This window comes from Enhydra lutris, unplaced genomic scaffold, assembly GCF_002288905.1.
Source record: "Enhydra lutris kenyoni isolate GAN:26980312 unplaced genomic scaffold, ASM228890v2 scaffoldscaffold16, whole genome shotgun sequence".
Classification (NCBI taxonomy): Eukaryota; Metazoa; Chordata; class Mammalia; order Carnivora; family Mustelidae; genus Enhydra; species Enhydra lutris.
The window spans coordinates 25,204,438-25,223,519 of NW_019154100.1; the positions used below are offsets into that span (position 1 = coordinate 25,204,438).

Below are 19,082 nucleotides of genomic sequence, written 5' to 3' on the forward strand. Positions count from 1 at the left end.
TGTGTGTATGCATATGTGTATATGTTATATATGGATATATAGATTTAAGTTTGAACTGGGATCACACTATATATAGTCTTTATATAATCTGCTATATTCATTTAACATTATAAACTTTTCCCCAGGTTGTTAATTTTTTGAGACATTAACTTTAGTTGATAGATAATACTTTATTATAAATGGGTGTTACAGAGTGACCCTTTTATGTATTGGAAATTAAGAGTGTTTTCAAATTTGTAAAGATGGTGAACATGTTTGCAAATGTCTTTTGTAAATAATGAGACATTATCATTATTTTTTAGGAACAGTTCCCAGGGGGCACCTGGGTGGCTCAGTGGGTTAAAGCCTCTGCCCTCAGCTCAGGTCATGATCCCAGGGTCCTGGGATAAAGCCCCCCGCCCCCCAATTGGGCTCTCTGCTCAGCAGGGAGCCTGCTTCCTCCTCTCTCTGCCTGCCTCTCTGCCTACTTGTGATCTGTCTGTCAAATAAATAAAATCTTAAAAAAAAAAAAAATCAGTTCCCAGAAGCAGAATTATTAAAAACGTTTATAATAATATATATATTACCTAATTACATTAACAAATAAGAGAACCTCTGTTTTCTCTAAAATCTCTAAGGGCATAAAGTAATAATATAATTTAGAAAAATTCTTGTTATCTAATTGTTCTAATTTGCATTTCTTTGTTAAGAATTAGGTCAACAGTTTTTTCTTTTTAAAAATCTCGCTGTAGAGATGTTAACATTGGGGGAGACTAGGTCAGGGTACTTGGTAACTCTGCATTTCTTTGCACTTTCTTGTGAAATTTTAAGTATTACAAAGTCCAAAGTTTAAAAAAAAAAATCTGTGATTGGGTTTTCTGGTAAATTGTGTCCCTTTTTTCATTCATTTGTTGAGCTCTTCAATTGCTTGTGATTACCTATTACTTACATATTAAAGACATTATCACCTAATTCACATTATCTGAGTCTGTCATTTTCACTGAAAATATTTTTCCTTATGTATTATTTGTCTCCTTATATTTTCACACACACCATTTTTTCCCTAAAAAGTCCCATCAGATCAAGTCAACATTTCTTTTGTAATTTTTCTATTGTTTCCGAGTTTAGGAAGGCCTCCTCGCTCTAGCCATTTGATAAATATTTAAATCAATCTTTCAATTTCAGTTTTTATATTTAACTCTAATTCACTAGCAATTCATTTTAGTGTGCAGCGGAAAGATTTAAACTGCTTTCCAAATTGCTTTTGAGCTGTGCCAACCAAGTTGATTGAATAATCCATCTCTTCCCCATTGAATTTCGAGCCCCTTCTATCATATATGTTTGTTTGTTTATTTATTTATTTATTTATTTGACAGAGATCACAAGTAGGTAGAGAGGCAGGCAGAGAGAGAGGGGGAAGCGGCTCCCTGCTGAGCAGAGAGCCCGATGCGGGGCTCAATCCCAGGACCCTGAGATCATGACCTGAGCCGAAGGCAGAGGCTTAACCCACTGAGCCACCCAGGTGCCCCCCATATATGTTTCTTTTATACGAAATGGTGTTTATGCCTGAGATAGTTATTCCATCCATTCTCACACCATCCCCAGCGTATCTTCACTCCTGGAGCCTCACTCGGTCATATTTTGTGGCCTGGCTCATTCCTCAATATATAGCAGTGGATCCTGCTGAGAAAACAGTTCTGACTCACCAGCTGTGGACTGAAATCCCCACTAGGTCTCTACCTAGCTGTGTGCCCTGGGAGAAGCTACTTAACCTCTCTGGTTTCTTGGCTCTAAAATGAAACTACCATCACCTACCTCAAAGAACTGTGGTTAGGATTTTGTGAGTTAATGCATTCAACTGCATATGGACTCTAGCCATGAGGCAATTAGAAGAAGTTCCCTTCCTCTCTTTCAGACATTGTTTTAAAGTTCTTGCCTAATTAGTCTCTTAAACAGACTGTAGATTCAGTAGAATGTTATCACCCAAAGTCACTTAGCCTTTCATTTGGAATCTAAAATAATGTAAGAACTAATAAGCCGATAATATTAAATGTTCACATTCAGAAACACAAAACAGGAGAACTTAATAGAACGTGGGAGTAATTTCTGATAGAAGAGGGGGGATTTTAGAATCTAAAGGAGGAGGTTCAATGCCAAAGATTTTAGAATCTAAAGGAGCCAGGTTCAATGCCAAAGACGGATAATCTGCACAACTCAGAGGTAAGGGACAAAATAGAAACGCAGAGAAGAGAGCACCCTGGGCTGACCCCACTGTGGGGACGGTCATTCCCTGACAGAATGCTAGGGAAGTCTGGGAGCCATCTAAGAAAAATAAGCGGAAGGGACACCTGGGTTGCTCAGTGGGTTAAAGCCTCTGCCTTTGGCTCAGGTCATGATCTCAGGGTCCTGGGATGGAGCCCCGCATCGGGCTCTCTGCTCAGTGGGGAGTCTGCTTCCTCCTCTCTCCCTGCCTGCCTCTCCGACTACTTGTAATCTCTAACAAATAAATAAATAAAATCTAAAAAAAAAAAAAAAAAAAAAAAAAAAGCGGGAATGGAATTTTTAGGCTCTGGGGCGGCCACTTCCACTCACTCTCTGGTTTCCTGAAGACAAGAATGGCTCTTCCTTTCTGGAAAAGTGAGCCTGAGTCACTCAAGTGAAAAGCAGGATAAGAAATGGAGAAAAGAAAATTCCTATAAGAAGAAACAGCAAGGAGAACACTCCATCATCAAGACTCCAGAAGGTTGTTTTGGAAAGTGTGAATGTGGGGGATACCACTGTTCCCCCTCAAGGACATTTGAGCCTTCAGGTACATTCCTTGTGAGATCAGTTTAAGAACATGCATTGTAAAGACAGGATTCTATATTTTCCTTTCCAAAATGCAAACAGCCCCAAGTATGCACACTGAGCATAAATACATAGAGCCATAAATGAGGGGTCAGCTTGCTTAACCTGATATATACTATTAGGCAGTAGTACTATTTAACAGGTAAGTACTGCTTCGCAACAGGTATGCAACCCCATGGAACACCACGGCTCCTGGCATCCAACAACACTGAGCGATGGCCGGTCAGAGTGACTACGCCCTGCTTCAGCAACCACGCAGGTTCCCTCGCCCAGGCCTAAAATGAAGGCTAGCCCAGTAATGTTCAGGTGCTCAACTTTAAAGATGATTCAGTTTAGTCTGGGCTAAAATGACTGGAAAGATCTCTTCGTGGGGAGTGAGTGCGCAGAGGAATGCCATGGTCAACTCCTGATGCGTCTCAGAAGTAACAGCAGCCTGGGAGCCTCTGCAGAGACAGTGTAGGTCCCTCGTCAGACAACAGGGTCCCCTGGGCGTGTGGCCGAGCCCATGGTCCCCGTGGCTGCGGATGCCCAGGCCTCGTCCTTGGTGCTGACCGATTATCAGCCAGTAGTCTCCTGGGGCTTCCCACAGAGTGAAGGATTGTGTGGGGGCTTTGTTTTCTTTGAGGACAGGAAAAGGAGGAAGAGGGATTAAGCTTCAACATTAGAAACTCCTTTTAAAAATGTACATACACATACGAGCCTTGTATATTACCTTCCTTCTTTTCATTATAAATACTCTCAGTCTAATAAGTTTGTTAATGAGAAATATAGCATATCTGAGGCGGGCATATATGTATGATAGTTAAAAACAGTTTTAAGCCTTATTATCCTTTTCTACTTATTTTTTGAGTAATCCACTTGTATCTTTTCTGCAGTTTCTAATTTTAAACACATGCAAGGAACCTTTTGTATAAACATCCTGAGTTTTGAGAAAAGCCATTTTAACATATTATTAGTTGACCAAGACACTTCAATTGTAATACAATATTTTTTCCCTCACAGGGTACAGCTGTGCTTTTTTAAAAGAAAAAAAAATCACAGGAGAAGAAGGGAACAGCCACAAAGAAAGGGGAGAGGGGATGTCACAGAGGGGGCAAAGGACGCTAGCAGGGACTTGGGATACCACAGGGCAGAGAAAATGGGGCCTCTTTAGAAGTAACAGAAGAAAATATCTCTGGGCATTCCCACTCTAGGAATAACTAGTGAAAAGGTGATTGTTAGGAGGAAATGGGGTAAAGAAATACAAAAGGAAGACAACTTCTGAGGAGGGGAGCAGTTGAACAATGCAGTTAGCACATGAGTAGGTAAGAAAGCCTTGGGGTGCAGGGCTCAGACCCTGAAGCAGCTGCGGGGGTGGGGCACAGATGTGAGCACCACTCCCCACTCCCCACTCCCCAGGGAAAAGAGGGGCACAGGGCTGTCGGGTGAGGGGGTGGCGGTCGTAGAAACATTCCCAGGCGAGAAGCCTTACCCACCTCTGCCAGACTGTCACCCGACTTGGCGGCAGCGGGGGAATCGAGGAGCAGAGACTCAGCATGGATTCTGCGTAAGCGCTCTTTAAGGTCTGTGTTTTGTGCTAGGGCCTGGAACATGTTAAAAATAGTGGGGCTCTGTTAATAAGTGGATGTATCAGAAAAGCACAGCAGGGGGGCCAGGGGGACAGAGCCCCTAGCAGGGCACTTCCAGGACTTTCTTCTTGAATGTTATCCAACAGGATATGTTCTGAGCTGCCGAGGAGATCAAAGACACTGAACTTTGGAAGTGATGTCCCTTCTCTGGTCTCACTTCCCGGGATGGAAGAAGGGGCTGGAGAGGCTTTGCTTTCCGTGGAGAAGGAAATCACCAACACCTTCAGCTCTTACTAGGGCTAGTGGTTTCACAGCCCTACCTCCCCAGCTCCCTCCCTATGATCCCACGCTTCTCTTATACCACCCCTATGACTGGACATCTTTTAATGTTATTTAATTTTCATACCAGTTGAACTGGACTTTAGGTAGTATGCTTGGAAGTAGGATTTTGTGGAAGAGTAATTTTATTATCTCCCAATATAGGTAATGATTGCTTTATTCATTCTTCATGACTAAGACATTTTATTGAAAATCAACTATGTACTTTCACTTACCTGGATAAAGGCTAAGGACCAGGGCCCTGGGAATGGGGGGAAGGAGGTGGGCATGTGTAAACCCTCCCCTGGGCAGGTCAGATTCTCTATCCCAACATCCCAAAGGGGAAGGAACTGGCTTAAAGGTAGAGGAAGATGTTTCCAAATGATCTGTCTTTGGAAAGGGACAAGTGTGCCTGACTGTCCCCCCAGACACTCCCACAGTCAGCTCCCCAGGTGTTTGCACGCAGATCTGTCCTGTCTATCTTCCAGACTCTAGTCCAAGAAGCTCAGAGCCTTTCCCATCCATTAGTGTCCATAGGGCCTACCTGCTGAGATCATAGAAGGATGTGGCATGATCTGATCTACTGCCTAAATCTCAGACAGGATGTTGGTTTTTAATTTTTAATACCCAGGAATGGAATGGGTTATTTGGAAATTCTTGAGGATCATTTAGGAATCACTGAGTAAATGTTCTTAATACACACATGTACATGTAACAATCTCTATGGGGTACTCACTTTTTTCTGGCCAACATGTTGCTGGCATCTCAGCATCAGTGGCCAGAATCTATACCAGTGGCCAGACTTGGAGTACGGTCTGGAAAATGTGTTATTTTAGCAGCTTCTCTTTCCTTTGTAAACCATAGGCAGAAGAGAGAAGAATGCCAAGATTGCCCATACAGCCCAAACATATGCATTCTGATAGCCCTGAGATGACACTAAAAATGTTATTTTTAAAAAACAAGTCTTGAATCTAATCCAGAATCCAAGCCAAAAAGAGGAAAGAAAGGATCATTTTGTTTTATCTTAAGTTTCCAAAAATCCTGAACATAGGAGAGAATAAACTCCTTAGATGGGTAACAACTCTGGCCTAGGATATCATGCCCTCTACCAGATAAGCGGACTAAGAAAATGAGGCCAGACCTCCAACGGAGGAGAGCAGGAGAGAGAAGACCCCTGTCAGGCGGAAGCCCATCAGAGGTATTTTCTAAAAGTACTAAAAACCAGTAAGACCGGGAATAATAAGAAATGCTCTGTAGCACTAAAAAATAAACTAAAAAAAAAAAAAAAACAAAAAACAAAAAGAACCCACCTCACTTCTTTCAAACCCAAACAGCACCCAGTATGCAGCTAGCTGTCCACTGCAATCCAAAAATGGGTGTTTCTCTCTGACCTTAGAAAACCCAAAGCTCCTCAGGGTAGACCACATTAAGACTAAGTCCACATTATTTTTTATTTCTTTCAAAGATAACATACTTGGAATGCCAACTGAGTAGATATTCCTTAAGTATTTTTCGACAGCAAATATGTACTATGTAATGTGTTTCCCATTAAGGTCATACCACAATCATTACTTTACTTTTCTCAGTAATATCATGAATCGAAAAGATGAACGGATATTTTCTAGTTCTCTCAAAGGCTAAGTCAGCTCCTGAAAACAAGATCCTGAAACTCATCTCCCCCACCCAGCCCTAAACAAAAAGTTCTGTATTGTTTCAGCTGGTGACTTCCCGTGTGTGCACACACTCTCTTTGCAGTAGGGATTCAAAAGGACAAGCAAAGACTAGGGGCATAATAAAACAAAATAAGATAAAAATAAAAGAAATATATAAATAAGTAAAATAAATAGAAATAACAGAAATGGTATGCTATTTTTAAAATCCTCCAGCTTTCCGATAGATACAAGAGTGAGTAATCAGACAACTCCAGCTGTTCAAAGGAGAGTCCTAGGACACTGCGCCTGAATGGAGCCCAACAGAAATCATGGGGAAACTGGAGAGTGACTAACAGAAGAGCTGACTGAAAAACATGTGGGGCTGGACCGTGGTTTTTCTGTTGGGATGAGAACACAATGATTATCTGACATTCCTTATGACTCATCTCTTTGTAAGGAAAAAGAAGCTAAACGTTTATATTACCAAATCATATCAAATCACTTCCAAACAATTTTGAAGGAGCGGTAAACGGGATCAGAGCTGGGCAGAGAGAATTTAAAATGGCCGCCTGCTCCCCGTCACTTGCAGAGTCAGTCTAAGCTTGAGAAGTCTTTGGTAAGGAACCTCCACCAAACTGCCAGATTTTGATGTAAGAAGCAGATGTCTGGAGACCCACACAAATACACAACAAACGCTTTACAGAAACAGAAAAATCAAGATAAATGGAAAGAAACCAAACTTAAAAGTCTCTAACGCTCCATGAAATACGAGCTACCAAGATTGGAGGTAGGCTCGGTGTTGGTGCTCAGAATTAGCAGATCTGATACAAGGTGAACACAGAATTTGGATAATTTGTTTGTTTTTTTCATGAATTTTCAACACAACCACGGAGTCAGAAAATGTAGAAAAAGATTCAAGAGCTTGGCCAGGTGGTCAGGCATTTCTGTGACACAGGCATGCGACTTACGGATGACAGGGCGTGTTTCAGGCCGATGACCTGGGCAGAGGGTGGGGAGGAGACATCCTGTTCCATCAGCTGCTTCATCTTCTCTCTCTCCGCTGACAGGGTATTAAAAGCTGACCTTAAAGTGAAGTAAACTAGAAAGATATAATCATTATAAAAAGGAGTAAAGGAAGAGGCATAATTAAACACAAGACACAGAGACACATATTTCTTATGAAGGAACTTAGAAAAGTAACAGCCCCAAACAGTGCCTGAAGAGTACAGCAAAGGGACGCTCTAAGTTGACATTTAAAGAACACATCTGGAATGTACAGCACCCAGAGTGAACCCTAACATCCACAGTGAACCCTAACTGAAACTATGGACTCTAGGTAATAATGCTGCTTTGTTGTAGGTTTACTGATTTTAACAAATGGACCACGCTGGTGGGATGCTGGCAGTGGGGGAGGTTGTGTGTGGGTGGGAGGGGGAGGGTTATATGGAACTCCATACTTTCTGCTGCATTTTGCTATGAAGCGAAAACTGCTCTGAAAAATAAAGTCTATTAAAAAGTTTAACAGCATACATATTTTTCAATTCCAAACCCCCTACCCACTACACAATTCTAGGAATTGATGACCTATCAAGATATTTTGACACTTGAAAAAACACCTCTGGATTCTCAATTATCAGCATTTAATTTTGTTTCTATCCCTAAAGACCGAAACTGTTTGAAAACAAAGCTCATTGGTCGCTGGGAAGTCATGAAACTAGAAACCAAGAAACTAGATAGCACCTTAACCAAGTGACCACAATTAATCTCCGGTGGAGCTCAGATGGACTTGTGTGCCTCCGGGTGTAATATTCTGAAGAAGATACACCTTGGTTTGTGTTGTATTACCAGCCAGGGGTAGGCCACTCCAAAAGGAGGAACATCTATGTAAAAACTGACCTGTATCCTTCAAAAGCATCAGTTTCATCAAAGAAAAAGAAAGGCTGAGGAACTGCTCCCAATGGCAAGAAACTGAAGAGACATGACAATTAAGGTGGCACATGATCGTGGGCTCGATCCTGGACTGAAGGGGAAAAGTGCTATTGAAAGACATTATTGGAACCACTGACAGCATCTGAACGTGGTAAACAGTGGAGATCAAAGTCATGTTTCAATGTTAAATTTCCTGAATTTCACAACTGCACTGTGGCTACGTCACAGACTATCCCTATTACTATCCCTATTCTTAGGAAATAGATACTACAGTATAAAGGCATAAAAAAAACGAGGTAGGATTCCTACTCTCACACGGTTCAGAAAAAGAAACACATATGTGTGTGCATGCATATAGTGTGTGTGGAAAAAGAGGTAAGATATATGTGGCAAAATATTGAAAATGATAAATTGGGGTAAAAGATCCGTGGGAATTCTTTGTATTATTCTTATAACTACTCTGTCAATTTGAAATTATTTTAGGGTGTTGCCTACACTCTTGCTAGTCTTCCAGCTGCTTTATCCAGAATCCCCAGGCTCTGAACTTGGCATTTAGCTACTCTGTTCACTTTAGTGAGCACTCAGCCCCATGAGAGCTTAGCATTGCTAGGCATTCAGATGCCAGAACTGAAGTTTTTAGAACCCGCTAACACATACAGCAAAAAAATTCTTCAAATTTTGATCACATTTGTATGAGTTATCCACTAGGAATGGGGGAATGGCATCTAACTTACTGATCATGGATATGACATTTAAACATTATCTTCCCGGTGTCCTTTATTACATTTTGTTTTAGAAAGGTAGCAAGAAGGAAGAGGAAGAGACACACTTGTCAGAGGACACTCCTGAATTCCACGGGGCTGCATCTTTAGAAGCACTGTCATTCAAGAGTGGCTGATTCAGTATTGCAGAACTAAATAGGCATTATTGACTTGCTTCCCTCATTTCCATAGCCACAAGGACAACTGCATCTCTCCACAAGTTATTGCTGAACTTGTCTGAGGTTGTGGTTTAGTGATGGATTTAGACCATCTTCGGAAAGTCATCGTACAAAAAAGCAATTTGCTTAAACACACACTCATGCACACAGTTTCCTTAGTTTATTAAGTACAATTCATTTCTTCCCTTCTGTCAACAGAAGACAGGGTAAATAGGTACTAAAGGCAAACAAGTACTAAAAATTTTCCAAAAATATCTAAGGAACACACTTAGCGCTTTGATTTAAACAATTCCGTCGAGCAAAAGAATGGGCTGCACAACAGAGTGACCCAGAGTGTGGGCTCCGAACCAGCCCTGGATTCTTCCCAGCTCTATCACTCAGGCACTGCAGGACCCTGGGCAAATGTATGCTGTACCTGAACTTCCCTTCCCTCATTTGTAAACGGGAGTCATGAGAGCGTTTACTTTATGAGATGGTTATGGGGATTAAAGACGACAGTGTGGGGATAGCACTTAACCCCATGGACAGCCTATAATAAATAATAAGTGTTGCTGCTATAGTAATAGTGACGGTGATAAAAACAACACACGAGGGTCGAAGTGGTGGGGACTGGAATGCAGGTTTTAGGAGAGTACTTCGTTCTCTTGCCAGAACACTTGTTAATAACAGGCGTGCAGTGCAGGGTACAGGGTCTGATGAATGAGGGACCAACCGGAATCTGTTCAACAGTGGAAGAGCAGCCTCAGCGGGGGGGTGGGGGGTGTGGGGGGCAACGAGCCCCGCAATTAACACTTTACGTCCCAGTAGATAGGCACCCCCAACACACACTCCGTAGGATACCCACGCCCATCTGAATGGGTCCCAGGAGGGAACACCTTTTCGCTACCATGGATTTGTTTTGTTTTGTTTTGTTTTGTTTTGGTCTTTTGGTATAAGTTTCCTTAATTTGCTATTACAATTGACATTAACCTTCTATGAGTTCTGGTATCTACAGTAATGATTTGGTATCTGTATCCACTGCAAAACGATCACCACAATAAGTCTAGGGAACATCTGTCACTTTACATTGTTACAAAAGAAAAAAAAATTTTTTCACTGTCATGTTTATTGCTTTAGATTAAGTAAATGTGGCACTCAGCTGGCTACCACTTTACCAGATCCATTCCTCTGGCCTCCAGACAGCCTGCAGTGAAGCAAGGCCTTCAGCCTGATGAGAAGATTCCATTTAAAATTGGCAGAATACACACTCCTTGGTTCAAAATGGAGAGCTGGGGCGCCTAGGAGGCTCAGTCAGTTAAGCGTCTGCCTTTGGCTCAGGTCATGATCCCAGCATCCTGGGATCGAGCCCCATATTGGGGTCTTTGCTTGGTGGGAAGCCTGCTTCTCCCTCTCCCACTCCCCCTGCTTGTGCTCCCTCTCTTGCTGTGTCTCTGTCAAATAAATAAATAAAATCTTTTAAAAAAAATGGAGAACTGATAAGACTGTGGTGGGCATAAAATAAACAGAAACTCATATAGTCACTATATCTAATTTTCATGTGTAAAGTGCTTCCTAAACCACCTGACAAAGGATTGCTACGAACTGAATTTCTTAAACGACTGGTGAGGCCATTCAGAGGACAGGAAGATTGTCATTCGAAGCGGCCTGATGGCCCAGCACATGCAGAGCCATTGTGAGGGGCTGCTTGCGGGAGACTGTACTTATATTAACCGTTAAAGACACAGGATCCCAGAGGTGAAGAATATTCTGTGACAGAATGCTTTCTTACTAATTTCTCACAGGATCCCAGAGGTGAGGAATATTCTCTGTGGCAGAATGCTTTCTTACTAATTTCTAACATGATGTTAGAGAAAAAATAAAGAAAAAACTTACAAAAACAGAGCGATCCAAATGAACGCATCACATCTATAGATAGCTGACAACAAATGAAACCACATAGAAAGGCTTCGGTGGTGGTGCCTGGTCAGCTCAGTCAGTTAAGTGTCTGCCTTTGGGTCATGATTCCAGGGTTCTGGGATCGAGTCCCACATCAGCTTCCTTGCTCAGCGGGAATCTGCTTTTCCCTCTCCTTCTGCCCTTTCTGCTCACCCACTCACTCGCTCGCTCTGTCTCAAATAAATAAGTAAATAATCTTAGAAAGAAAGAAAGAAAGAAAGAAAGAAAGAAAGAAAAAGTCTTCAATGCTCAGAGCTACAAAGAACCCCAAAGATCACTAAGGCCACCTACCATATGGAATGATCAACTCTTCTCTGCCTCCAAACCTCCTTGCCTGTGGTTTTGGACCATGTTTCTCAGACCATTTGCTGTCTCCTAAAGCAGTCTGCTCTGCCGCTAAGCTCTGCGGCAGGTAAGGAAGTCCTCCTGTGCCCAAGCCAAAATTTCCCTCAGTGTCTCCTCACTGGCAAACAGCACTACCTATTCATTCATGTGGTGTTCAAATTTTGAAAGGCAATCATGGCATCTCTGTTTACTCATCTTTCCCAAACTGTCCTTAGCCATTTCTCAGACCCTCTCACCGTACTAAGAGAGTGGGATGCAGATTGAGTTCTGACAGAATGGAACGTTGTACGCCTCATACAACTGACTCCTGGACCACTACCTTTCCGGTTTCCACAGGATTCCATGATATTCTTCTGTTGAGTTAGACGACGAGAGTGCAGTTAGCACGTTTGGTACTGAAGGACACCTGTGCTCTTACACTACCTGAGCTCTACTGTTGAACGTGCTCCTTCTCCAGCAGTTTCTGGGAATCAAAGAGAATGAAGTCTGGGGGAAGACAGTAATGCCATGGACACCACGTCCACAGAGGTAGTGTGGCTAAAGGGAAAGACATCTTGTAATAAGGCAAATGCAAACCCAAATCCTACTTCTACCATTTGGTTGCCATTTAGATTTTGGATGAATCCTCGGTTTCCACATCCCTAGTTGGGGGTAATGCCCATTATCTCATGAGTGCTTTAAGGAAACAGTGAGAAAATGTATTATCATATAGTGCCCAACCCGCAGTAGGACTCATTACTTTTCTTTCCCTCTTTTTTTTTTTTTTAAGATTTTATTTATTTGCCAGAGATAGAGAGAGAGGGAGAGAGCACAAGCAGGGGGAGCAGCAGGCAGAGGGAGAATCAGGCTCCCCGCTAAGCAAGGAGTCCAACACGAGACTCAGTCCCAGGACCCCGGGATCATAACCTGAGTTGAAGCAGATGCTTAACTGACTGAGCCACCCAGACATCAGTTTCTTTTTAATGAAAAGCACTTTTTGATGAATTTTCTTCGAAATGATAACATACCTAAAATATCTGGGGTGGTTTTACCTTCTGTAATCTGCTTCCTCTCATTTTCAAACCTCACAAGATATCTGCGGTTTTAAAATATTTTCTGATATTCTATCCAATGGTTCTTTCATTTAGATACATTAGATAATTTGATTAAATGGTCCTACTTATTTCTGGATAATTTTCATAAATACAAGTGCTCAGTGTATTTTTATGCTGAATTCTAAATTATGCTTGATAAATGATCTGGGTTTTCTTTAAATTCTGTATAGCTTCTAGCTTTTAATCTATGAAAATGATATCACTGTGATATGCTTAGCTTTTTATCCAACGCTTCCAGAAACTCAAAACAGTTCAGAAAATGATCCTCCAACAATTAAAACTCAACATAGGAAAAGAATCAAAAACAAAAGAATACTAAATAATGGAATACAGTTTAATTCTGTTCTACTTTTAACCTTCTCATTTATAAATCAGGATTTCCCTGTCTGAAAATGCCTTCACGAAAGTATCAGTAAGCCTTGTTTCTTTCCAAAGTCAAACATAAATGCCCCATTCCCAGAGAACCCTGGTCCTATCCTAGGCCTTGCTTTCCTATCCTAGAACTGCTCACCATATTCAGTCATTTCTATTTCAGCTAAGAATAGTACACTGTCTCATAAAACCTTCTTGTAACAATAAGCAACAGCATGAATTCTTTCTATTCAGAACAAAATAACCAATCACAAAAAATAGTTACAGAATTTGAGACCCAAAAGTCAGGAGAACTACTTTAGGACATTTTTTTTTAAGAGAGGATTTTTTTTTAAAAGAATTTTATTTATTTATTTGACAGAGAGAGAGAGAATGACAGAAAGAGAGCATGAGACAGGGGAGGTCAGAGGGAGAAGATGACTCCTTGCTGAGCAGGGATCCCGAAGCGGGACTCCATCCTGGGACTCCAGGATCATGACCTGAGCTGAAGGCAGTTGCTTAACCAACTGAGCCACCCAGGCACCCCATATTTTAGGACATTTAACAAATGAGGCAACTGAGGCCCAGAGAAGTTAATTGGTGAGCTCAAAATTCCACAGCTAGTCATAACAGAGTGGCCTAGAATGAATGTCTGCCTTCTGATTCAGATGGTATAGAGGGTTAGCTCCATAAAGGTTTATTATTTACTGTGCTCCTGCATTATGTTTCTCAAGAACTTTAGTTCCTTGGTGTCAACAGCTACTGGGGAAGTGAGGGAAAGTTTTCCAGAGACACTGAAAATCACTGACTTAAACAAAGCTGACTTCTCTGCTGCAGGACTTCCCAGGGCCTTTAATATTTACTATTCTTGGGCAAATTCAAAGGGGACCATAGTCAACAGGGTTTTCCAAACATTTTTAACCATGGAATTCCTTTGTTTTTAAAAGCATTTTATGTGCAAAGTGTTCTGTGAAATATATTTGGAGAAAGGTAACACTTAATATATGCAATGTAAATTCCTTAATGACTTTTAAGTTTTAGTACATTTTGTTCTCTGTCAACTTAAATGTGTGTCAACATATGCTCAAAGCCAGACACATGAACCAATGAGATATGCCATAAAAATCAAATTCCATTTATAATATATAAGGACTTTTTCACCTATGATGGGTATATATAGGTTGTCTAATCTTTGATCTAATCTTCTAAAAAACAGAGAATGCAGATGCATTTAACAAATTAAAGAAAAAGTAGGTAACACAGACTATGTTACACCATCAGTGGAATTCCTACATTTAGTTGACCTTCCCTGGAATCACAGTGGATAGATTAGTCATACAGTCAAGAAAGTACCACAAAAACCGTCCTTGACCAGGTCAGGCCCAGGCAGGAAGAAAGGAAAGGTCAAGATGCTTTGAGTTTGAATGTATGGAAGTGAGCAAGCACACAAGCACCCGGGACTGAGGACAAACCTGAGCAGTGTCTCCATCCCATGACGCCTCCGAGTCACAGCCTGTGTGAAAGGGACTCCCAGAGACCCTTCAGTCTACGCGAGTGTACTTGAAAACCACAGCAGGGAAACACAGCCTGTTGGGCTCCCGGTGCAATTCGAGTCTGTGAGCCCACGAGGCAAAGGCTGTTGTTGTTGAGTAAGCACACCTGGACCTTTCTGGGAGCACAGATCTCGACCTAGTCTAGGCGTGTGGCAGCTCTGCGGCCAGCTGTTTTTTGACAAAGCCTGAAAGGCAGAGCAGCTGGCCGCAGCCCATTATAGATGGTCCAGGAGGCTGAGCGCTCTGCAGGGGTAAGGCAGTTGGGGGCAAACTCCACCTGGCAACCTCTCTCTCTGATGAGGGAGCAGCTTCTTCCATGATAAAATGCAGGATATCCCTGCTGTGGGATGCATTATCCTCTCATTTGTAAAAAGACAGTTCATGGGGTTTTTTATTTAAAGATCCACTTATTTGGGGCACCTGGGTGGCTCAGTGGGTTGAGCCTCTGCCTTAGGCTCAGGTCATGGTCTCAGGGTTCTGGGATCCAGCCCCGCATTGGGCTCTCTGCTCAGCGGGGAGACTGCTTCCTCCTCTCTCTCTGCCTGCCTCTCTGCCTACTTGTGATCTCTCTCTCTGTCAAATAAATAAATAAAATCTTAAAAAAAAAAAAAGATCCACTTATTTATTTGCACAAAAGAGAGCATGAGCGGGAGGGGCAGAGGGAGAGAGAATCTCCAGCAGACTCCACGCCGAGTGCAAGCCCAACGCAGCCTCACCACCTGAGCCAAAACCGAGAGTCCAGACGCTTAACCGACTGTGCCACCCAAGTGCCCCAACAGCTCGTATTATTGAAAAGTCATGCTCTTTTTCAGGGATTTCCTCCCATAAAGCCTAAAAGGCAACACCGATTACAGCAACTAGGACAAGAGTTTGGTTGAGGTGGGGATATGTAAAGAACATGAAAGGTTTTCTCGTACGATTGTGGGGTAATGGAAGAGAGACCTGAAAGGTTCAACAGTGTTGTGGCAGAAAAACACGGGGCCAGGGGAATAAAACAGCAGAGCCCATATCTTCCTTCCTCTCACTTCAAGCACTACCCTCCCATTTAAAAAAAAAAAAAAAATTTAAGGCAGGGAGGGGCAGAGGGAGAGGGAAAGTTTTTTTTTTTTTTTAAATTGTATTTATTTATTTGACAGAGATCACAAGTAGGCAGAGCAGCGGGCAGAGAGAAAGGGGGAAGCAGGCTCCCCGCTGAGCAGAGAGCCCGATGCTGGGCTCCATCCCAGGACCCTGGGATCATGACCTGAGCCGAAGGCAGAGGCTTTAACCCACTGAGCCACCCAGGTGCCCCAAGAGGGAAAGTTTTAAGCAGGTTCCATGCCCAACTCGGAGCCTGATGCCGGGGCTCGATCTCATGACCCTGAAATCATGACCTGAGCCAAAGTCAAGAGTAAGATGCTTAACTGAGTAAGCCACGCAGGCACCCCACTGCCTTCCCATTTAAAACTTTTAAACCCATCTGCCCTTTTAAAAAATGATAAATATATCACATTTTTTAAAAAGATAAGCAGTAAGAAGATAATAAGCCCTTGCAAGTCCAGTCTCCATCACTAAAATGTCTGTGTAGATCCTCCCAGTCTGTTTAATACACCTCTATGTGCCAGATTTATATAGTTCATTTTTTCCGAATGGACAGGATCCTACCTATACATTGTTTTAAGACCTGTATTTTTACTCAACGGTGTGTTGTGAACATGTTTCTGTGTCTGTAAAAGTAGCCCTGTGTAAGGGCAGGGAGACACCAGACGCTGGGCCAGGAGGGCTGGATTCAAGTGTCAGTGGGTCACTTCCTACCACTTTCTTACTCAGGAAGCTCTTCAGCTTCTTCGAGCCACAGCTTTCTTATCTGTGCAACGAAGATTACAATACTATCTGCTCCACATGCTGCTGCTGGAGTGAAATGAAACAGTGCATGTAAAGTACTTAGTGAATACCCGACCTCAGAGCTGTGTGCTCCATATGTTTATTCCTGTGCTGTTGGCTCTTCTATCACATAATTATATTACATTAAAAAATCCAATTTCCCTATTGTTGGGCATTTAGGTTATTTCCATTAAAAAAACAGTTTCTGCTCTGAATCACTATAGTGAATCACTATAGATTCACAGGAAGTTGCAAAAACAGTACAGAGAGGTCCTGGGTACCCTATAGCTCATTTCTCACTGGGGTGACATCTTACAGAACTATGCTACAGTATCCACACCTGGAAACTGACCTTGGTCACATCTGTAGTTTGCCCGCAGATGTCATCAGTTTTATGTGCTCTCATTGTGTCTATGTGTGTAAATACACATCAACGCAATTTTATCACACGTGTAGAGTCATGGAACCACCACCACAATCAGGATACAGAACCTTCCATTACCATCCAGATCCCTCTTGCTACCCCTTCATGATCACAGCCATATTTTCTCTCTTTCCCTGAGCCCTGGCGACCACTAATCTCTATTCCTATCAGCTTATCACTTCAAAAGTGTTAATACATGGAAACATACACTACACAACCTTTAGAAACTGGCTTATTTTCCCTCATCATAATGTCCTCGAGACCCCCCCAGGCAGCCAGGCATACACATCATTATTTGGTCCTTTTCGCTGTTGAGCTGTATTCCATGGTACGGACGTCCTATAGTTTGTGTAACCGTGTACCTGTTGAAGGACATTTGGGTTGTTCCGATCTTCAGCTAATACAAATAAATACAAATAAAGCTGCTCTGAACATGTACGTGTAAGTTTTTGTATGGACTTCAGTTTACATTTCTCTGGGATAAATGGCCAGGAATGTGAATGTTGATTTATATGGTAAGTGATGTTTAGTTTTATATAAAGCTGCCAAACGATCGTCCAGAGTGGCTGTACCATCCTGCATTGCCACCAGCAACAGGTGAGAGACCCAGTTTCTCCATATCCTCACCGGCATTTGCATCTTTTTGGAACTAAAATAGGGGTATGGTAATATCTCATCCTGGCTTTAACTTGCAGTTTCCTAATGGCTAATGATGTTGAACATCTATGTCTAATTTTTTTTAAAGTTTTTTTATTTATTTGACAGACAGAAATCACAAGTAGGCAGAGAAGCAGAGAGAGAGAAAGGAGGAAGCAGGTTCTCTGCTGAGCAGAGAGCCCACGTGGGGCTCGATCCCAGGACCCTGGGATCATGACCTGAGCCGAAGGCAGAGGCTTAACCCACTGAGCCACCCAGATGCCCCTGTGTCTAATTTTTGATACGATAAACAATTCTATAAGAGATCTCTTTATTTGGATAAATTCGAAAGTAATTTCTATGAATGAATTCTTCAAAGTGGAATTGCCGGATAGGCAGATTTTTTTTTTTTAACTCGAAACATAATGTCATATCACTCTCCAGAAAAGCACCAATTCATACCGCCACCAGCAGCATGTGAGTTAAAGAATACCTAATGCTCTCACTCTTTCTCCTAAGGACTTAAAAAAGAAACTTCCTGTCAATATACTCCCTAGTACAGGGAAATAAAGTAAAAATTAGATTGCCCCAAATCCTACTAGAGCAGAAGATGAACCAACTAAGATCCCCTCTCCAAGGACATCCCATACCCAGACATGCCTCTAACATTTTCATCAAACACATCAGGAAGAAAAGAAAACTCATTTACCTTTGTGGGCAATATGATACAGGTCTTCTTGCATTTTAGAAAACTCTGACGAGGTTTCAGAGCCATCAGAGTAATTTTTCTCTTCTCCAAAATCTAATGTTGACAAATTAGGATTGGAGGAATGCAGTCTTACTGGGCCAGAGAAAGGTTTGGGGACCTGAAGTGACACCAAAGGGAGACATTCCTTCTCAGATGCAAGAGGCTTAGAATATTTACTTGGTACTAAGATTAGAATTTTGTAGAAGAACATTTTATAGGTAAATCTTTCTACCGAGTGATAACTTAAAATAAATGAAAACCCAGGAAAGCACTTTCTCCAGCAACTTGCTCTGACTTCTTGCAAAATAAAAATGGGTGAGAAATCACATATTCTTTTGCAAATGATTGAACCATTCAAGCTCTAGGTTGGAAATGACAGCTATAGCTGCCACACTCTTTCTCATTTCTGTTCAATTCCTTCCTCCTGGCAATAGCCATCCAGTACCTAGGTTGTGAACAGTGGCTAGGTTTTAGAATGTTTCCTTAATTTGCATCTGGTGCTTCCAAAAAGCTAACTTCTCACATGTTTGTACACAAATCACTCTTCACTTTGAAAGTACTGACGTTCAACCCATAAAGTGCTTTGAACCAAAGAACACACAAGAATATAGCCGATGACTTATCCAATAAGTCTCTGATTTATGTGACCTTAACAATGTCCCCATTTAATATGCAATGGCTGAGATGCAAATCTAAGCCTCTGGCTTAGCTGTGCACTCAGGAGATTGGCAGCTAGTGTAACATAGTGAAACTCTGATGGGGGTCTGGGAGGTTGGACACAGAGGCAAAAGAGAGTCTGCATAATGTCCCATTTCCAGAGACTCCAGTGGGCTCAGAGGGATGATGAATCCCCCGACTGGCCACAGAAGAGGTGGGTCAAAGCACACACACAAGCAGGGA

The 19,082-nt window shown here is 42.1% G+C and overlaps 1 protein-coding gene across 2 annotated transcripts in view; it reads right to left on the reverse strand.

The window, feature by feature from the left end:
• The window catches only part of LOC111147370 (oxysterol binding protein like 3), a 175,113-nt gene that overhangs the window by 40,544 nt on the left and 115,487 nt on the right, over window positions 1-19,082 (reverse strand). Inside the window, exons 10-12 of one of the 2 annotated variants that reach the window (XM_022503374.1) lie at window positions 18,144-18,300; window positions 7,333-7,463; window positions 4,302-4,409 (exon numbers count right to left, since the gene is read on the reverse strand). In XM_022503374.1, coding sequence (XP_022359082.1) covers window positions 4,302-4,409; window positions 7,333-7,463; window positions 18,144-18,300 — 396 coding nt within the window. The remainder of the gene's footprint in view (window positions 1-4,301; window positions 4,410-7,332; window positions 7,464-18,143; window positions 18,301-19,082) is intronic. The other variant, XM_022503375.1, reaches the window with a different exon arrangement.